The 22464-nt window shown below is 46.3% G+C and overlaps 1 protein-coding gene across 1 annotated transcript; it reads right to left on the reverse strand.

Annotated features, from left to right (window-relative positions):
• Positions 1-6288: 6288 nt before the first annotated feature.
• Positions 6289-21228, reverse strand: PRAF2 (PRA1 domain family member 2). The gene is made up of 3 exons (XM_069209591.1): positions 21011-21228; positions 11079-11296; positions 6289-9655 (listed from the first exon to the last, which is right to left on the reverse strand). The coding sequence occupies exons 1-3, from the start codon at positions 21187-21189 to the stop codon at positions 9516-9518; spliced, it is 537 nt and encodes a 178-aa protein (XP_069065692.1). The 5' UTR covers positions 21190-21228; the 3' UTR covers positions 6289-9515.
• Positions 21229-22464: the final 1236 nt, after the last annotated feature.

Consider the following 22464-nt stretch of genomic DNA (forward strand, 5'->3'; position numbering starts at 1 on the left):
AGAGTCTGGGTGAGGAAAAAAGACTGGGAGCTTGATTGTTTGATTAAAGTGGAAAGGAAATATCATTTTGGAGAGGAACTTAGGGGTAGTTCTAAGAACAATCTTATCATCATGTACCTGAATCAGAGGCTCTTGTAGAGTAAGAGCCTGCAGCTCACTGATACACCTTAAAGATGTAATAGCTATAAGGAAATCTATTTTCAGAGAGGAACTGTAAAGGGCAAGAGTGTAATAGGTCAAAAGGAGGTCCTATTTCCCTTGCAAGAACAACAGAGAGTAGCAGACGGAACTCTGCATGAAATAACTCTTTTAATGTAGTCCACAAAAGCTTTAACGACAATAATTCAAAATAGTGAGGAATGCTTCCTAGTCTTGAGGTTAAGTGGCAACAGCAGCAAGGTGTAAAACCTGATTTCTGAAGGAGAAGTAGGCAGCAGACGCTATCATGGACAGTGCGTTTTAGGGGTCCAAGTGTTTTGGAATGTAGTAGTTGACACACCTTTGCCATTTTGCAGCAAAGCAAGCATGTCTAGTAAGCCTGCAAGCTTCTTTGGGGATATCCATGCCTTCTTGTAATAGACTGAGATAGCCAAACTCTAAGACCTCAAATGCCAAATTGCTTGATTGCTTGGCATCTGGTCATGCCTTTGCATGAGGAGGTCTGGCCTGTTGGGAAGGTTCTCGTGGGGTGTGACAGACATCTCGAGGAGTGTCGAGAACCATGGTGAACTGGCCCTGGCGGGAGCCACCAAAATAAGAGCAAGAAAAGCATAGGCAAATATCCTTGAACAGTTAATCCAAAGGTGACTGTGGATGTGGGAATCTGGAAGCAAAGTGTTGACATTTTGTGTTTACATGAGTGGCAAACCTGTTTATTTGTCAAACACCCCAGCAACCGAAATTAGCACTTGTAGGTGGAGTTCCCACTCGTGGACTTTTGATGTATCCTACAGAGCGAGTTTGCAAAGTCGTTGTCACTCCAGGAAGATACTCCGCTAGGAGGTGCATCTAAAGTGCCATATGCGCTGCAGTATTGCAGAGTGGGGAGCTGTGACTAAGCAAGACACCATCATGCCCTGGACATGCATTACTGTTCAGATGAAGAGTTAACGATTTGGCTAAAAAAGTAGCTGCAGGAATGAGAGTACTCTGTAAATTTGGATATGCTCTCCCAGTGATAGCATTTAGAATGGACTTTAGAATTAGTACAGTTACAGAGGTTGAAAATGAGACTTGGTGAAGTTGATGGTAAATCCCAAGCTGTGGAGGAGGGAGATAGCAGTTTGGTTGTGGGCTAAGCACTGCTGTCTAACTGCACACTTGATCAGCCAATTGTCCAGATAGGCGGAACACATCGGTGCCCCCTCTTCTGAGATGGGTGGCAACAATTACAAGATATTTTGTGAAGACCCTTGGGGCTTTGGTGACCCTGAAGGGTAACACTTTGAATTGTTAGTGCTTACCACTTAACACAAAAGGGGGGGTAGTGCCGATGAGCAGGGTGGATGGGTATATGAAAGTAGGCATCCCTGATGAAGGAGAGGGCTGACATCCTGCAGAGTTGTCACATGGAAATGATCCTAAATTATGGACTTGGCTTCGATCTCCTCACAGAGATTACAAAGGTGTTCTGAGCTCATGGAGTGTGGGCATGGAAGGGTGTTTGGGGAGGGGGGGGCTGAAATCTGTTCTTGGAAATATCCATGGTGAATGATTAATAGAACCCTCTGGTCTGAAATGATAATGATCTCTTCCCAGTATGGAAGGAAATCTTATAACCTCCCTCTCACAGGTGTTGTGTGATCAGAGGGGGTGTGATGCAAGTCAATTATTGACAGTAGAGGCTCCTTTATTGTTGGTTACTGAAATAGTTATCCCTTTATGCCCATCGCCCTTGCTGTCTTGGTGGTGGTAAGATTGCTGCTGTTTTTGGTATGACTGTGCTTGCTGGGGGGAGGTGGTTTTGGTTTATGGCCTGTACTATTGCTTACAAAAGGAATCCCTACTGGCTGAGATCTGCAGTGCACCCACAGACTTCCCAATATCTGTACCATTTTTGTTTGCTTGCTAGAATCTCATCAACCTGGGGCCCAAAGAGGTGTTTTCCATCAAATGGCAGGTTCATGAGTTGGTGCTAGACCTCTGGCTTAAAGTCTGATATACAAAGCCAACAGCACCAGCCGATACAATTGAGATGTTTATCCACCATTCAGCTGTGTCAGTAGTGTCAAGGTTGCAGGAATATTTTCTAGTTTTGGATCCACTGTGGATTGATATCTTAATTTTCCACTGGGTCGCTTCTAGGTTGAGGGTGGAATGGGTCCTCATAAACATCTGAAGGAGTGTAGGGACTCCATTTATTCGAATAAGAATGTAAAGACCCCTGAGAGGATTATGGTGTGGGTGATGGTTGAGTTGGTGGTGGTAGAGGCGGGACACGTGGAGTGAAAGGATAGCTAGAAGCCACGTCTTTTGTATGGGCTCTAAAGGAACGTCTGGGGTGTGTTCCTTTTTAAGGCAGCCTCCTTTTTCCTCAATAAAGACTTGACAGTCTTAGGAGGGGTTGTCTTGGTGGAGATTTTCCTTCTGCAAGGGTGGATTAAGATGCACTTTTGCCTGGCAACTCCTGTTGCTTCCCGAGTACTGGTCTCTCAGAGTCATTGGACCAGGCTGTGGAATGCAGCCTCGATGTGGGCTTCACTGCCGAGAAAAATCCAGTGTTGATTGTGCCAAGGTTTTCCATGCCGGAATTGCTCTTTGGACTCAATTGGGGTCAACACCCTTTGGTGGATTGTTTTGACTCCAGTTTTATCCATAGGTGCTGACCAAAGTCTGAAGACAGCGGAGGACCTGAAAGTGGCAGTGTTTTTTACAAAGCTGGATAGCTGACTCCCTTGAAAGCAGTGCTCTGGGTCTGAGTCCGGCCTCTTATGAGGTTTATTATGAGTTTCAGACTCGACCATGCCCATGAGCCTGGGTGTGGTCATTGTTCAGGGGCAAGTATTGGCTCAAGTGAATAGGGTCCCTTTTCCCTCTTCTTTGCCTACACTATAGTCAAAGACGTCCAGGCTGGGGTGACAGGGAAAGATGCCTGAAAACTTCATATCTTCTTCCTCCATGGCTCTGAAGGGTTCTGGTCCCAAGATGATGTCTGGGATTCTTTTGTCGGTTGTCTCTGCATTCTCACGTTGGTTCAGGTCCTGTCTGCCTGATAATGATGGGGTATATTTACACCTCTCACGCACACCACCACACCCAACACCCTACTCAACACTAACCAATGCAACAGCTACATTGGACTTCAGCACAGTGAAAAGTTTTCTCACGCTTTTCAAGAGATACACTATAGGGAGGAGAGCTGAAAGCTTCCCCCACACACAAAAGGGTACAATACGTTTGTATAAAGTTCTCTAAGACCAGAGACTAACTGGAAATTACCTCTTTCTTTCATTTATTTTGGCTCCAAGCTATAGAAATGTCACCTAGAAGCCACACTAAGCATTTACAACACAGCGTTTGCTCCAAAGTGGCAAACACGTCTGCGGATGGTGGTTGTCTTCTCTTTCATTTTGCTATCGCACATACTTGGTCACTCAGAGAGTCTTTCACATCTACTACAGAGGACAAGACCCATCACCATTATCACCTGAAATATTTAAGGGGTTCTTGGACAACTACAAGTGATTTGAAAGACATGGCACCCTTCCAAATAAATCTTAGACATGGGGGTGGGGGAGGGGAAGATGCCCTTCTCTGACTGGCTAGTGAAGAAATGGAAGCCATGTTGAGCCCCTCTAAGAGCCTTCTTGATAAGGATGAGGCATCCCTTATGGACTGTCCCACGAAGACCTACAGTACCATCCCATTAATACTTATGACTCTGTGATATAAAGGGGCTATATGTCACAATCAAGTCAAATTTAAAGGGTCATCTTGCTTCAAGCGTTAATGAAGCAGGTCACACTTCTGGCACCAAGAAGGTCAAAGACATGGGATTGCAAAAATGTTCTGGTACCTAGTAGGTCTCTGGGACTTAGCGAGATACCTAAATTGAAGCCCAGTCACTAAAAGTCACAGAAATTACCCACGTTAAAGGTAGACTGACCTTCAAAACATCTTAAGACTTGACAGTAATGAACCTAGATAGGTGTAATAGACCAGCAAAAAGTATAAAACAGCCAATCATTGCCCACGCTTTCAGAGGTAGCTGTAGGAGCCACCGCATTTTGTGGTTTTGCAGCAACACATAGGTTTAGTGGGTCGAGTATGAAAATGTTTAAACTTCATATTAAATCCTGATAATCCTAATTACCATTTGGTCCATTGGGGTTCATAAAATGATAACCATTAAGGGACCGTCCAATAACATATATTATTCAATGTCCAAAGCATAGTTAGTTGGCACTGGGGAATGGTAACATCAAACCAATGCATTACCAGACAGAAGGACACAACGAGTAATCACTTTAACCTCAGGCGTTTCCCTCAGTGGCATAAAATAATACTTTCTGCTTGCAGACTATCCACTTCACCATTTATATACTGGATGATGGAAGAGGCAGCTACGGCGCTCTATGAATTTGGAGAAGAGCTGTCCCCACAACATAATCTCAATGAAGACACTGAACAAACTCATGCAATGGATGAAGTGAAGCAACAGGCCTACATCCACACAGCTTCCTCATTCAGTGACACTAAGTGACCTCGTCCTTGTATTGTGAGGCTAAATGATTTTAAGTATCCTAAGTCAAAATAAAGTGAGACCTAGACCTGCTTGGAAGGAAAGTAAGTCTTATACGGCCACAAGACAAAGCTGAAGTTTAAAACTTCAGCCATGTTCGTGAATGCTTCAAAACAAATTAAGAATTCAAGATGGCAGCTATGCTTAGAGAAGTAATTGACGGTGACGTAAGTAAAAAGCCTTCTGGGAAGTGTAGTACAATAGTGCCATACTGTAGGTTAGTTTCATTAAATTAGATTTTTTCTTCTGAGTGTAATTAATATATAGAATTACAAAAGGGTATCAGTGAATGATGGATGTTTTTCACCAACGGGTTCTGGGTGACCGCAAAGCTCAAATTGTCAATGTTGTCACTCAGTACCCCAAGATTTATAATCTGGTATTCAGTGACAGCCATACATAAGGATACATGGCCTTTGTGTATTGTATTTATAGTGTTTTGACCCCAAGATTTATAATCTGGTATTCAGTGACAGCCATACATAAGGATACATGGCCTTTGTGTATTGTATTTATAGTGTTTTGACCCCAAGATTTATAATCTGGTATTCAGTGACAGCCATACATAAGGATACATGGCCTTTGTGTATTGTATTTATAGTGTTTTGAACGTTGACAATGTCAGTCTGGCTGGAGGTTACGCCATTTGTTATGTCTGATTGGAAAGATGGTGCTTTGCAGATGGCCTATGGAACCACTGTGCATCATGCAGGGGGTTCGGAGCAATCTTGTAGCTACGCTTACGCATGGAGCGTGGCAGCAGGGGCGTAGCTTCAGTGGGTGTTTGGGATGTTACACCCCCTAAAAAATGTTTTTTTCTGAAAAATAGTTGGGTGCAAGTGCTTTCAGTCGGATATGGTGAGGTGTCTGTTAGATTTCACCAGGGGTTTTACACATACACACACACATACAGTCTCCCTGTCTGTTATGAAAGATTTTTTAAAAATGTGGGTTATTTTACAAAATATTGCGTTTTCTCTTACGTAGTACCACTACCATTCCACAGTCCTCTCCCTTTGCACTGCCATTTAAACCCCTCTCATGCACCCTGCTTGTCGTATAATGTTTTTAAACATTATATGCCAGCATAATTGTTGGAAATTCTGAAGCTCCCACCCCTCAGTCTTACTGACCAAGCCGTGCCGCTGCGTGGCAGAGAGGTGTGGTGTACAGTAGGGTCTGCAGATAGGTATGATCATCCTCTAGTCTAAGCTGGGCATGTTTTGGTCTTCTCTTTTGGAACAGCATCATCTTTTCTTCCCCTAAAAATTCAAAGAGATTGTGAATGGTTTTCATTCTTGCAGGGAACAAGTTCTGAAGCTTGGCTGTCTGCAAACTGAAGGAGTTACCACCAACATATGAATCAGTGAGTTCCTTGACTGACTATACTTCCAGCAAGGTCTGTGAAAAGCACTAAGAGCTTTGAGTCTAGTAAATACTGATGTACACCCCCTCCTTCTTCTCCATCCTTTGTCCCGAAGTGAAGTAGCTCACTCATCACTGAGAGTTACAGTTCTAGAAAACATGAAACAATGCCACCAAAGAGCAAGAGATAATACATGTATTTATTTGTAACACTTCAATGGTATCTGGACTGGAACAACAAACGTGAAACAGTGCAAGAGAAAAGTTGTCTGTGCAGTTGGTGAACACAAGCTTGCATATCTCCTCCTCCTCTTCCGTAACACCATGAAGAAGGCCTGGATCAGGTTCTGCTGACCTCTGGACAAGCTGCAGCGACTCGCCACCTGGCCCAGTCTCCTCCCTGTGAATACTGTAGGTGGTCAGGGCCAAAGGCGATTTCTTAGATTAATTTTCAAACCAGCCAAGTATACAAAGGAAGTGACACTTCCAAAGCCCTGATCTTAAACAGAAATCTTTGTTGCATGTGTGTGCAACCAAAAGGCGACATTTAATCAACACAAAGCTGTCCTGCAATACGAAGGCCTAACTGCTACCCATATAACCTGATTACAGGAATATAGCTTGCACCAGGCAATCTTTTGGTCCAAAATTGCTTCTAGGCCACTCAGGGTAGGGCGCGGTATTCGTAGAACATACCAAGGTAAACAGAATGTACGAACCTTCACAAGTAGTGTAGCATGTAAGCCGCCGTTACAAAGTATAAACACAGAATATGTACATTGGAAATGTGGTTGGCTAACTACACATGCTCCCCTTGTCATGAAAATGATCTCTGTCCGCAAAATATGTGATTGGTTTCCAGATGGAAGTAGCAGGAGGAGGGACACAGTTTCTACACACGTGACACTTGTCTGGTGAAGTTGAAGAGCAAAATCATCTCAATAAGATACAGAAAAGAAAATAAGAGAGTGTGGTGGCAACAAATATGTGAAAGTGGCATAATATTGATTAACCAAAATATCTGTGAAAATAAGACAATTGATACAATACCCAGAAATAAAATGTAAAAGGAATGAAATGAAAAAGGACGGAGTACAAAAAAGCAATAAAGTTAACGGAATGTGCAGAACTGAAGAATAAAATGGAATCATAGGAGTAGCACGCTTCCCATCTTTCACAAAAAAAGCAAAAATGCCAGTTCTTATGAAGTCATAACTTCAACACTAAAAATTGTTTTGGGAGCTGATGAGGTCAGGTGGTAAACTAAATCTGGGTGGCACAAGCACTGCTTGTAAGTTTAGAAAATAGCCCAAAGGTGCCATTGGCATCGCTAGTTCTGTCCAGCTTAAGAATTCACCCCCTCTTCTGGAACAAGAGTTAGGGGCGCGCAGGGCGCGCATCGGTGTAGGGGGCTCGGGATTGGTCAGATAGGAAGCCTGCACAGCACAGGCGATCTTTGGCTGGCCATTTCCCAGGTAGCAAACCTGTCTTTGAAAGTCGTGTTGCTATTTTAGGTCTGAGCGGTTATAGAAATGGAGGACGGGCTTGCATGCCTCACAGCCCGGGCAATAACTCTATACACCTTCAGTATGCGTTGCCTAGGGAGCGGTTTCGTCACCAGACCTGTCGCCTTTTTAAAACATAAAACTGCATGACAAAATTTACAAAAAAATGAAAAATAAAAAAGGAACTTCAATAGGCCTTTAAAGTGAAATAAAAGGTATTAGAAATACATCAAAATATTATGGTTATTGAGACTGAGTGGTGAGAGAGAAACGGAGGCCAAGCATAGAAGACAACCTAAATGCTGAATTGGGGAAGCCACAGGAAAACAGGCCTGGGTCAAGGGGACAGGGAAAGCTGAAGGGTCTCCAGTAAGAACATGGATCTACTAGAAGGGATGTCAGCCATCTTGCATTCAAACTTAATACTCAAAGTTTTAGGCTGTTGTCAAAAAGAAAAGATGCGCTCTCAGCCTACACCCTCTTAATCCGCTGCGTAAACTCCCCTCAAAGTCGACCACTGATAGGGTCATTTTTCAATCAAGACTTGGGTAGACAATCTGTGATCTCTACATTTTTGCTATAAACAATCTATGATGTTTACATTTCAGTGTGTGCAGTCCACGTGGAAACGTGTGTCTTGCCTACCCTGTTCCTAAACCTGCTCAGCGAAATAAAACTTGGAACCGCTTCAGGGTCTTGTCTATACAAGTAAAATCTTACACGTGGGACACTCTTTGTTCAGTGCTTCTTTTTTAAGTTCCTGTCGGGGGAGAATGTTAGAAAAGAGACCAACTCAGAGGATCCTTGTTTTAAACTAATGTGACGTGAGCAGAAATGACGTCACAGAAGTTTGTGCCAAATCCTTCTGCAGCGTGTCTGGCATTCAGAGATCTGCACAGCCATCCTTCCATATAGCTAAAGGGAGGAACAAACGGCTGTTAAGATGCCATGAGTGTATGGCTCCCATAGGAACCACCTCCTCTGGCCATCTGAATCACTCACCACTGCATGTCATGGCAGCGTTCAGAAGAAACCTGTCTTTTTATGCCAAACGGCCCCCAACAACGTACTCACACATTAAGAGCTATTAAAAGGTGATCACGCCTCTTCCCAGTCTACAGTCTTTCTATAGATATTATTTTTGCATTTACCTGCATGTGGATTTAACACAGTGTGGTAGGCAAGATGAGTATAATGCTATGAGGGTAGCCCTTTCACATTGTTTTGTATCTAGACAAATACTTTTTCAAACTTCTGGGGACCAGGGCTTTGTAATCTGAATCAAGGCTGAGAGCGTCACTTATGGCGTCCCTGTTTGTTCACAATTTCCCAACATGTGTCTCTGTGGTTGCCAAGCTCCATGTCACATTAGAAATGGAGGATGGTTTGGGTGTCACAAAAAAGGGACTGGTATTTTCTGGGGAAAATGCAAGGTGGTTTAAATGCCTTCAGAAGCCACTGCTAAGCGAGGAAAGACAGGAGCTCACTGTACCCACCTAGAGTGACTTCCAACAAACAGAGGTGTTAGTGGATGACTTTCTCTGTCCCAACCATCTGGGAGGGGTGCAATGCCCCATAGAAATGGGGATCAAGTCATTTTTCCATTTTATGAAGTTGATTAAATGAAGGTGAGATGGATGGCCTACAGGGAGCATGGATAAGAGAGGCACCTGCACCCTGTTATGTTCTGCCCCAGTGAGTCCTGCTCTGAATAGGGGGGAGATATAAGGGGTGTGAACTACACAGATCAGCAGACCACCTCCCCATTAAGCCAGAATTGAGAGTGGCATTGCCCCAAGAGTCACTTTTCATCGAGTCCACCATTCAGTTTTGAAGAGTGCGTGCACGCGTCCTTCCTCCTGGCACGCTGGGTCTCCCAGGAGGAGAGGCCCCTACCAGCAGCTTTAGGATCCAGCCTCCTGCTCCTGCCCCAGCGCTTCCAGCAGCATGCCCATGGGTGTGCGCTTCAGCCCAATGCTCTCCATCTTGTTCTCGATTTTGGATTTCAGGTTCCTAAGGCGCAGGGAAGCGTGTGTGAGAATCACTAGGAAAGAAGAGACGGATGGGGTAAGAAATGAGTGCACACTTCAGAACTGTTCAAGACAGAAGGCTACTGGGGACAGGGATAGCCTGATCCATTTCTTCCACTGAATGCACTTCCTGTGCCTCACACCACAGCCCCCACAAGGTGCCCCACATATTGTCCCATTCCACACTGCTTGGGAGGTGTTGTCCAATCCCTTTCTGAATTCATCCACTGATCTGGCCCTGCCACTGACACATATGGGAATCCCCAGATATTGATCAAATTCTCTGTGAAGATCCCCTCTCAGTAAAAACGACAGCAACCTTAAGGTAAACTTTTCACTAAATAAAGACATCCTTCAGACATTTCACATCCTTTTCACATCAGCAATGTGTCTATAGACAAATTAACATGCAACAATGTGCTCCTGGTCAGTGTGGTGCGCCCAGGTACCTGTTGACAGAACAAAAGAACAGATATCAAAATCAAAGTAGGGGAACAATGCTGGAGTATCTTCCATTCTTAAGGTACACTTGTACTCTCCCTAAAACTTGAGCGACTCTTGTGACCTAGCTGACTGTACTGGGCACCATATCAGAACATTAACTACTGCAGAGCTGCAAGCTTCTACCTGGGACCAGAGATGTGCGAATGGAAGGGTTGCTTCTCAACAAAGGGGTCTCATGAGTAGAGGTGCATCACGTCTCCTCCCAACATGGTAGCAAATTTTACAGTCGAGATGAATGGGAGGATAACAGCAGTGATGGCCGTACTGCATGTGACAAGCGTGTTGACAGTGCCATTGGACCCAACAGTTCATCATTGCTGCAGCTGGCGATCAGGCACTAGTGCCTGCAGAAAGCATGCAGGGTGGGCCAGGTGGTCGCCTTGTGAAGAACAACACTGGATATGTTGTTCCGTGCGGCGACCAAGGACACCATGGCTTTTGATAAAAACAAACTGGAAGATTCATTTGAAGAAGCAAGAAGATATCAAAAGGCAGACACTTTGAAAGTGATCTCTCCATTTGCACCAAACAGCCTAGACCAATTTCTCATTTGGTTTAATCTATTACAGACGAGCTTTCAGGCCTTACTGCGATCAGTGTATTGAAGCTTCTCTTCCTCCCTGAGATGCTAAAAGCAAGTAGGTCATTGACAACACATCTGATTAACCAACAGATCAAGATATGTAAAGAGTTACCATGCCACTCTTTGATTCCTATGAGCATTCATCCTGGTTACAAATCCTGACCTCTCCTGATCCTGTGCTCATCTATTCTGAGAAAACTCTCCTGCTGAGCTTTGCCAATATTCATGCTAGATAAGGATACCCGTGACGTACCCCGCTCCTACAGTGGAAGGAACTCTTGAGCGAGAGGGTCTAGGCAACATGCACACGCTACAGCTTAAATTGTCCCTTGGTGCCAGGTGGTACTCACGCAACAGAGGCAGGATGATGGCGATAAAGAAGGTTGGCAGGGCGCCGCACAGCATCAGGAGGAAGTAGCTTGTGGCGAGGATGAGCACCGAGCAGGATGTGGGGTAGTTGCGGCGGAAGCGGCGGACCGAGGCCTTGTTTTCGGCTGCCCACACAAAGCCCAGGAAGGCAAGGGCCACCACCAGCAGCACCAGGAGGGTTGTCAGAGGCTGGACATACCTAGAGTGGCAGGAGAAGGAACACGAGAACATGAAAGCACGCGAGCACAGCATTAGAACGTGATATGGTTATTTCATTAGCTTCTATATTAAAGTGTGTTTTCTAAAAATCAATGCAATTTGTATTTCTCTCTATTTCTGTCAGACCATGCGCCCCACACCACAAACTCCTACAAGCAGGACAGCAGGATCAGGCAGTGTTTGCAGTAACTTGGCTGTGCTTTGATGTACAACTCTCTATTGCAGGGAGAGCAGCAGCTCTTGCAGGGCCCATACTGTGACTATATAATGTGCCTTGTGCTGTCCCAATGTACGGCGGTGGGCAGCCGTGATCAGTGGCAGTAAGTATTTGCATTGGTATACCTGCATGGGGTCTTGGTGTATGTACCAGCAATACTGACTCTCGCTCTCTTGCAGTGTGAAGAGATGCAGGCAACAAATGCTCTATTTATTTAGAAGCCATAACATTTCAAAGAGAAATGTTGTACAAGAGACAGCAGTAGTTCACAGGGCACAGTGGCCAACACCATCTAAAATAAGCTGTTGTGGGAAAATCAACCTAAGGAAGACAAACATCTTACTACTCAGACATTTTTACAACTGAGAAAGAGGGAAAGCAGTAATCACTGGTGTATTACACAAAGTGCACTCTACAGGTGCAATGAGAGTTGATACCCACTTTGTCAGCAAAGGGGGACTTTGGTATTAAAGAAGGGGCTGCAGATGTGTTGAGCTGGTGTGATCCCAAAGGGGCCTTCCCTCATGTGCACGGGATCGTGACTCCCAGTCAAAATTAGAAGAGCCTTTAATATTATGCATGTGCAAGTACACAGATGCAATGAAGCTGTTGGCACTTGCGCTGTTTGTGTGCCACATATGGAGTGATACACGGTCAGTGGGCTCCAGAAGGAGACCTTGAGACAGGGGCTGGGGATCTTAGAAACTGGACGGCTGGGGGAAAACCTACTTATATGTGGTTTAAGACAAAGGATTTCACCGACATCACTACAAGACCTTTAACAACCATCTTCAGTAGTACCTGAGGGCTGATAGTGTCAAAAGGAAGCTTTCATGGCCCATATAATCTGGGCCATTACAAATGTCTAGGCAGCTAGGAACCTCAAGTCACCTATCAATGCAAACAAGACTTAATTTTAATCTGTCCATGGGCGAATCCACAACTTAATGAGTCTAAAATGTCATTAATTGGTTACAGGCCAGGCCTCGAAAAATCTACTTGCCCACTTGCTATGGCGAGTCAGATGTTATCAGGTCGAGCTATTTTTTAGCACCTACTCATCCATTCTGGTTAATGAACTTAAGATGGAAGGGACAGGTGTTCTGTTCATTCAAAAAGTGACGGAACAATAAAGGCACCTTTAAATCTTGTTTATATCTTGACATTTGCTGACTGGGGACAGAGGTTAAATGTCAGTTTGCCTTTGTACTAATTGTTTATTAACTAGAAAATGTTTTTTTACTTACTAAAAGTACTAAAGTTAGAGGTTTTTGTCAAGTGAGCTGTCTGACAATCATTGTCAAACAAAAGGTTGTAAGATGTCAGGGTTTTTTCTAACACAACATTTAAAAAGCTTGTAAACGAATAGTACAATTATTTCAAAATATATCAAGAATTATCAAAAAAACATTTTGTAATTCAGAAGTGTGATGAAAACAAAGGTTTAAATAGGAGCCAAACAAATCATAACACTTTACTTGGTGATGTGCAAATGACAAATATTTGGAGAAACTCGATTTCCATACATTGTATACTATATAGTTTTATCAGTAAAAGCAAGTCAGTGAGAAATATTTTGGCCATTTCAATGGAAAATCTGCTGATTGCAAATAAGTGTGCTACCATTTAATTCTTCAGGTATGTATTTATTAAAGGTGAAAGATTATAAACATGATTTGAGAAATATTCCTGCCCCTGCCCTGATGACAATGCGGTTAATGAAATAAAAAAGTCAGCAGTCCTGCGTATTCTATACGTGGCTGGATTTGCATTATATATGGAGCAAATGCTTAGTCTATAAAATCAAACAAAAGTGTTTTTTGTACAGCGGACATGCTGAACTCACATATATGATAAAGAAGAGCATGGCAACTCACTGTAGTCAGATATTTACCCAGAATCACATAATTTGAAACCAGTTTATGGGTCAAGAGCATTTTAATTAGGTTGAGTAGATTATTCAGGCCACTAGACCTGCTGGTCTAATAATATTTTTATGATTTTTCGAGGCCTACAGGCTAAAAGCTGCCATGGGTGGGTTCAAGTTCATCATCTTAATTTTAGAAGTTGCTATAGACAGCATAAACTAAAAACAGCAGATTTAAAATCAGCATAGTAAATTAGAAGCATTTTGTTACTTTGAAGTGTGGCAAAACATTAAGCCTTATTGTCAAACCTCTGCTCCTTAAGGTGGAACTATACTACAGATGAAACGTAGAGCAAAAATGAAAAACAACAAAAAGTGAACTTTAAATAAAAAAAAAAACCACAAAATTAAATTTTAAAAAACAAACTCTCTGTGTGGGGAATCTCTATGCTGATGGCATTTTGCTCTATGTCACTGAACCGGAGACTACTATTCCTCCATTGTTCGTATTTTGGAGTCCAATGGGGATCCCTCGGGTTCCACATCAATTGGAACAAGTCGGTGCTCTGTAATCCCTATACCCCTTGGACTCCACCGGTCTGCCTCAGATGCTTCAGGTGGTGAGCAAAGGCTTTCAATATCTGGGTATCTATGTGAAGCCTCACCGAGAGCAGTGTTTTACTAGAAACCTGGGTATGGTGATATAGTCTTTTCGGGATGACGTGGAGAGATGGCGTATGTTGCCCCTTACCCTGCTGGGGAGGACAGCCATGTTTAAAACAATTACACTCCCATAACTACTGTATGCCATACAGAATATCTATTATCCACTCCCGAGGCTAAATTTTTTGAGCTAGAGGGTGACGTGCACACCCTGCTATAGGGCAGTGGGCACCCCCAGAATAGCCCTTCACCCGTTTCAGCGCAACCCCTACAAAGGGGGAAAATCGCCCTCCTCGACATTAGAGCCTATTAATGGGCAGCGCACCTGGTGGCAGTGAATGATTGGGCACAAATGCCCTGCAAGACCACTCCACCTACAGGCTGGAACACGCCCAGTTTCCTAATCACTTCTACCTCCACTTCCTGTACGGGGGGAAAGGAACTAGATGTGTGCTGTCGGCTACCCAGGAGGCATGGTTTGGGAGGGTGCATGGTTGAAGGAGTTTTGGGTTTGGTGCCTGGGACCTACTGGGAATTTCTCACATATGGGCTCTCCTAGAGGTGGCTGAGCTAGAACCATTTGCATCGCTCCGTGCGATTACTCCACACCTGACTAGCGGAGGGCTGAGAGATGCTGGACTTACCTGAATTTGCCCCACTGGAGGGATGGCTGTTTACTAGAGGAGCTGTCCTCAAAAGCTAGCTCCCTCACATAAGACAATAACCACATGCCAGATAAATTGGGCAAACTGAGGGAAAGGTGGTCCCAGGAGGTGGGAGGTCTCAAAGACCTAGATCGAGAGGCAGCTCTGATGCACCCAAGGGAGGTGGCCATAAAATCCTGCGTGCGCCTGCTACAGCTCAAAATTCTTCATCGGGTATACTACAACAGGGATTGCGTACATGGTATGGGAAGGGGGCCTTACCGAACTATCTTCATTGTGGGGGGCAAGAGTTTCCTATACCTACACGCTCTGGAGTTGCCCGGATATTCACAAATACTGGTCACGAGTGGTGAGCAAATTGGGTAGTGTGGTGGACGAAACCATTCCTCTTGACCCCACGAATGTCCAGTGGGGTTGCAAATTACATTAACTCCACAACATAAAACTGACTTATTAATGTTTAATCACGTTGTTATGGTAGCCTGCTATGTTAGCTAAAATATGTTTTGCGGTAATGATCTCTGGACCATTTCGAATTAAACTGGCATTTTATTGGATGTGGAGATTAGACATGACTTGGTGGAAAAGCCATAAGTTAACCAGAGACCATGCAAGATTCCCAAACATAAAAAAGGTGCAGGCTAAATAGCAGGTGGCGGGTGGCAGGTAAGTTGGCTTTTATTTATTTTTTGTTATTGTACCCCGTGCTGCCCCACCACTTTTCGCTGACAGCAGCTGCCATAGAAAATGGTGGCTATTTTGTAACCATTGCAGAGCAGGACAACATAAAAGCGCATAAGACTATTCACCACCATCTAATCTAAATAGGCATCCAAAGTGCACGAGTAACATCCAGAGAAGTCATCTAACTTAGACCAAGAAGGCTCATATATGAACGGGATCTAGAAAATGACACTGGAAAAAATCTTTGCCTCGAAAGATCAAAACCAAGCTGAAAGCGCCTGGTCACCATTGTTACAAGTGGCTCTAGTTAGCCTATTAACTGCCTGAACTAAATCGGATCTTACACCTAGCAATAGTGGCCATTGATGAACAATCCAAGGAAACCATGAGCACTGGCCATCATCAGTGACCCAACCTGATGTCCCAAGGCCTCTCAAAATGCTGGAAGAAGAACTCATAATTGTGCCTCATTGTATCATCAGTTTACTTTGCATTCCGAAACTTAGCACAAGATTTAACACCCTTTAAAGGCCTGTTGAACAACTTAGAACATGAATTTCCAGGTTGTCGATGCATTGCTCGACTAAAAGCTACCAATGACGAGCTTGCACGCATTAATGGCAGCATAGGCCAACCTCAGCTCTAGGCACGGCATCATAACAAGAACTTGGAAAGTTTGCCCCAATCTTCCAACTGGTGACAAATCTCTTGTCTTCTACGATGACATCATTCTTCCCTCCAAAAATATAGACTTAATGGCTTGATTGTGTCAGTGAGCAAATTCCAGCTTCTTCCCATCCTAACAACCTTGTTGCAAAGACCCAAGTGCCCCTGTGATTTCTCACATAAGGGCAAATGCCCTAACAGCCAGCCTCCCGGACAACACTCTAACTCACTCAACACTGCCCTTCATGCAGCATCCGGATGATCGTATGTCAAGGCCAATTTGAACACATCATCTGCTTTTCCCTTCGTCCATCCACTAGAACCTGCAGGGTGATCTGCAGCTCCAGCCGCAAGAGTAAAAGCCAAAGCCATACTTCCATGAGGCAGCCATCTGCTGCTCCTCACTGGCAGGACCCGAAATCTAGGAAACACAGAGTGCAGCAGGCCTTCTCCCTTCACAGTATGGAAGGATCTCCCCCTTTACCCAGGATTCTCCCAATCAGTGCTTTCAATTTAAAAATAGAAGTGCAGGTACTCTGTGATACAGTACCTGCTTGTTTCTGAGAAGTGCCGGTACTCTCCAATTAAAAGTATTACGTTTTTCTTGAGAAGTGCAGGTACTCTCCCTCTCAAAATAAAAAAGTGCCGGTACTCAGTACCGGACCATTTAAAGCACTGCTCCCAATTACTAAAACATTTTATAAAAGAGGAGATCAATTCGCCAACCTACTTCCCTACTATCGTGGAGACCGGCTTCAAACCCCCGCTTTAGCATGCAACCAAAAATCATGGGATTTGGTGTAATCACTCTATTCCTTTGTGCTTCTAACTATAAACGTGTGTTAAGTAAATATAAATGATAAAAAAACATAACATGTGCGAGCCCAATTCTAACATTCCTCTCCAACACACCTTCATTTTTTTAATATGGTTTCACCCTGCCCTCACACAAAACATATTGGTCTAAATTTGAGGAGCTTCTTCAAAAAACACCTTCTCAGTAACTCGCTTGCTGGCTCTGTGGGACTAGATGTCCAACGCACTATCCAATTCAGAAACCTAGGTTGTGCATTTTGCAAACCCACCAGTTTGGGATTAGGAATGCAATTTGCGATGCGGTATGCATATTAAGTTGCATCACAAACTGTCCATTCGCAGGTGCTCGAAAAATGACCTCCCTAATGAATATTAATTAGGCAGGTTGCAATCTGCAACAACCCATAATTAGCTGCGAATGCAGGGACGGAGACCTGCAAGGAACAGCAGATCTCACCCCTCCATTTGCTTTCCCAAACTGGAAACATTTTTTACAGATGCTTGTGCACATTAAACCAACTTTTGTTTCTTCTAAGACAAAAAAGTTTCTCATTTGGGAAGATCCCTGCCTGTTACCCCTGAGGCCGCCGGCACCATTCCCAGAGGGGAAGCTTTTTCCCTGCAGACAGCTTTGCCTCTGCAGAGCACTTACCACCATAACTGCTGTAACAAACCACTGATACATTCCTTTCCAAAGCACAGATAGAAGGAGGTGAACATTTCACACGCCCTCCTATGTGCGATTCAGAAAAAGTTGCAAAAACCCTTTTGTTAGCCAGAAAGAGCACATGTGTACATTGTTGGAAACCCTTTTGCGGTCACAAACTTTATGGTTTTGAAATTCACAGGTCTGTCAAATGCAAATGGAGTTTGTACATCTGGCTCTAAGGCTGCAGGGCTGAATCACATGAACAATCTAGAAGCCCTCACCCAACTCCCCTACCTGTCCTACCATGTTTGCTGAAACGCTTTCCCTCCCACACTTGTAAACATCCCTGCATGCATGGTGCATACTCCTGTTGCGGCTCTAGAGTGCTGCAAATAAAGCGTTTGCACTCCTGTAGCTGCAGAGGAGCACACGCCTGGTGTGCAGCGCGCGCCCTCGGCGCTGTGCAGCAGCCGGCTAAACGCCATCCTCACCCTCCCAGGTGCAGCAGATCAGCAGCAGCAGCAGTGTTTGCTCGCCTGTAGCTGCAGAGGAGCACATGTCTGGTGTGTGGTGACACGTCGGCCTCACCCTCCCAGCTGCAGAAGTGTTTGCTCTGCAGTAGCTGCAGAGGAGCACACGTCTGGTGTGTGGTGACACGTCAGCCTCACCCTCCCAGTTGCAGCAGTGTTTGCACTCCTGTAGCTGCAGAGGAGCACACGTCTGGTGAGGGGTGACACGTCGGCCTCACCCTCCCAGGGACAGCAGATCAGCAGCAGTGTTTGCTCGCCTGGAGCTGCAGAGGAGCACACGTCTGGTGTGTGGTGACACGTCGGCCTCACCCTCCCAGGGACAGCAGCAGCAGTGCTTGGTCTGCAGTAGCTGCAGAGGAGCACACGCCTGGTATGCGATGACACGTCAGCCTCACCCTCCCAGTTGCAGCAGAGTTTGCACTCCTGTAGCTGCAGAGGGGCACACGTCTGGTGAGGGGTGACACGTCGGCCTCACCCTCCCAGGGACAGCAGATCAGCAGCAGTATTTGCTCGCCTGGAGCTGCAGAGGAGCACACGTCTGGTGTGTGGTGACACGTCGGCCTCACCCTCCCAGGGACAGCAGCAGCAGTGCTTGCTCTGCAGTAGCTGCAGAGGGGCACACGTCTGGTGAGGGGTGACATGTCGGCCTCACCCTCCCAGGGACAGCAGCAGCAGTGTTTGCACTCCTGTAGCTGCAGAGGAGCACACGTCTGGTATGCGATGACACGTCAGCCTCACCCTCCCAGCTGCAGCAGTGTTTGCACTCCTGTAGCTGCAGAGGAGCACACGCCTGGTGAGGGGTGACATGTCGGCCTCACCCTCCCAGGGACAGCAGCAGCAGTGTTTGCACTCCTGTAGCTGCAGAGGGGCACACGCCTGGTATGCGATGACACGTCAGCCTCACCCTCCCAGCTGCAGCAGTGTTTGCACTCCTGTAGCTGCAGAGGAGCACACGCCTGGTGAGGGGTGACACGTCGGCCTCACCCTCCCAGGGACAGCAGATCAGCAGCAGTGTTTGCTCGCCTGGAGCTGCAGAGGAGCACACGTCTGGTGTGTGGTGACACGTCGGCCTCACCCTCCCAGGGACAGCAGCAGCAGTGCTTGCACTCCTGTAGCTGCAGAGGAGCACACGTCTGGTGAGGGGTGACACGTCAGCCTCACCCTCCCAGGTGCAGCAGTTAAGCTGCAGCAGTGCTTGCTCTGCAGTAGCTGCAGAGGAGCACACGTCTGGTGAGGGGTGACATGTTGGCCTCACCCTCCCAGGGACAGCAGCAGCAGTGCTTGCTCTGCAGTAGCTGCAGAGGAGCACACGTCTGGTATGCGATGACACGTCAGCCTCACCCTCCCAGGTGCAGCAGTGTTTGCACTCCTGTAGCTGCAGAGGGGCACACGTCTGGTGTGCGGTGACACGTCAGCCTCACCCTCCCAGGTGCACCAGTTCAGCAGCAGCAGTGTTTGCACTCCTGTAGCTGCAGAGGAGCACACGTCTGGTGAGGGGTGACACGTCAGCCTCACCCTCCCAGGTGCAGCAGATAAGTTGCAGCAGTGCTTGCTCTGCAGTAGCTGCAGAGGGGCACACGTCTGGTGAGGGGTGACATGTCGGCCTCACCCTCCCAGCTGCAGCAGTGTTTGCACTCCTGTAGCTGCAGAGGGGCACACGTCTGGTGAGGGGTGACACGTCAGCCTCACCCTCCCAGGTTCAGCAGTGTTTGCACTCCTGTAGCTGCAGAGGGGCACACGTCTGGTGTGCGGTGACACGTCAGCCTCACCCTCCCAGGTGCACCAGTTCAGCAGCAGCAGTGTTTGCACTCCTGTAGCTGCAGAGGAGCACACGTCTGGTGAGGGGTGACACGTCAGCCTCACCCTCCCAGGTGCAGCAGATAAGTTGCAGCAGTGCTTGCTCTGCAGTAGCTGCAGAGGGGCACACGTCTGGTGAGGGGTGACATGTCGGCCTCACCCTCCCAGCTGCAGCAGTGTTTGCACTCCTGTAGCTGCAGAGGGGCACACGTCTGGTGAGGGGTGACACGTCAGCCTCACCCTCCCAGGTTCAGCAGTGTTTGCACTCCTGTAGCTGCAGAGGGGCACACGTCTGGTGTGCGGTGACACGTCAGCCTCACCCTCCCAGGTGCACCAGTTCAGCAGCAGCAGTGTTTGCACTCCTGTAGCTGCAGAGGAGCACACGTCTGGTGAGGGGTGACACGTCAGCCTCACCCTCCCAGGTGCAGCAGATAAGTTGCAGCAGTGCTTGCTCTGCAGTAGCTGCAGAGGGGCACACGTCTGGTGAGGGGTGACATGTCGGCCTCACCCTCCCAGCTGCAGCAGTGTTTGCACTCCTGTAGCTGCAGAGGGGCACACGTCTGGTGAGGGGTGACACGTCAGCCTCACCCTCCCAGGTTCAGCAGTGTTTGCACTCCTGTAGCTGCAGAGGGGCACACGTCTGGTGTGCGGTGACACGTCAGCCTCACCCTCCCAGGTGCACCAGTTCAGCAGCAGCAGTGTTTGCACTCCTGTAGCTGCAGAGGAGCACACGTCTGGTGAGGGGTGACACGTCAGCCTCACCCTCCCAGGTGCAGCAGATAAGTTGCAGCAGTGCTTGCTCTGCAGTAGCTGCAGAGGGGCACACGTCTGGTGAGGGGTGACACGTCGGCCTCACCCTCCCAGCTGCAGCAGTGTTTGCACTCCTGTAGCTGCAGAGGGGCACACGTCTGGTGAGGGGTGACACGTCAGCCTCACCCTCCCAGGTGCAGCAGATAAGTTGCAGCAGTGCTTGCTCTGCAGTAGCTGCAGAGGAGCACACGCCTGGTATGCGATGACACGTCAGCCTCACCCTCCCAGCTGCAGCAGTGTTTGCACTCCTGTAGCTGCAGAGGAGCACACTCCTGGTGTGCAGCGCGCGCCCTCGGCGCTGTGCAGCAGCCGGCTAAACGCCGTCCTCACCCTCCCACGGAGATCAGCAGCAGATGCAGCAAGCAGTAGTTGCTCTGATAGTACAGCAGGTTGTTGATGACCCGGTTGTTCCAGCGCTGAAGGTCCCGGACGTCTGGGGGGCTGAAGCGGGCGGAACCCAGCAAGAAATCCTCCAGGGTCCTCACCGGAGGCAGCTGCACCTCCGACATCTTTACAAGGCAAACAAGCCAGGAGCAGCAAAAACTACATTTCCCATCAGGCACGATAGCCGTTCAACGGTGGCCCTCATAGGAGGAACAGGCTCATGGCATGCCGGGAAGCGTAGTCTTTTGTGCGGTAAAGTCCCTCCCGGAAACAGTCCTCGGCGCCGAGCATGCTGGGAGATGTAGTTGTTACGTTCACTTCTGCAGGCATGACAGTGAGCAACAATGATGAAGTTTACCACGTGGCGAATAGGCTGATGTGTTTTCGTTCATAGAGCATTCGGGGAAGTGCATTTCTTTAATCTGCAGTTAGTGCGCGTAATAAATGTAATAGATTTCCGCTAAGCATTGGAGGGCGTGAGGCTAGAATTCCCAAAGAATCCCAGCTGTGAAATTTACCGTATTTCCAATGGAGCATGCTGAAATAATCGAACATGTACTGGATTTTAGAAGGATAGGCTAATGCAGATCTCAAACTGTTGTTTCAGTATTAAATTGCAAAGACTGCTTATGTTTGACTATATTCACAGCAAAGTATTATGTCAATCATAATTTATATTAAGCTAAGCATGTGTAATTGTATTGATATAGCGCTTACTACCCCTGACGAGGCATCAAACCGCTTTTCGTCGAGTAGCACGCTACTCTGGAACACAAGAGGAATTAGTATTGGATTACTATAGGGAAATATGAGTACAGTTTTAGTATTTTTATGAGTTAATTTGAGCAGAGGATAGGTGAGTTTGTGAGTTAGATTGACTAGAATAATGGAGGGAAGAATCCAGAACTGTTAATTGGGAGTTTATAGTAATAGGTTGAGGCTTGGGATGAGTAAAGGAGAGCTGGAATAGGGAAGAGTCTGTGGAAAGGGTTAGGGAGATCATAGTAGCAGGAGGGATTTTGGATGAGTCAAAGGTAAGATAAATGAGGGAGAATTTAGTAGGGTTCTTTAGGAGATCATGATAGTAAACTGAGGTTTGGGGTGAGCCAGGAGTGGTAGAGGAGGGAAGAGTTTAGGCAGGTTATTGAGGGGATGAAAGTAGAAGAATGAGTTTGGGATGAGTCCCAATCAGAGTGGGGATGGAGGATAGATTGATAGAGACATAGGGTGATAGGGAGACAGAGAAAAGCTTACGAGAGAGTAAAATTCATATTATTTTTATTTATTTATTAACATCTCTCTCTCTCTCTATATATATATATATATATATATATATATATATATATTGTTTTTAATTTTTTTCTTTATTTTTTTTTCTTTTATGTATATCAACATTCTTA

The sequence above is a fragment of the Pleurodeles waltl genome, chromosome 10, assembly GCF_031143425.1.
Source record: "Pleurodeles waltl isolate 20211129_DDA chromosome 10, aPleWal1.hap1.20221129, whole genome shotgun sequence".
Taxonomy (NCBI): domain Eukaryota; kingdom Metazoa; phylum Chordata; class Amphibia; order Caudata; family Salamandridae; genus Pleurodeles; species Pleurodeles waltl.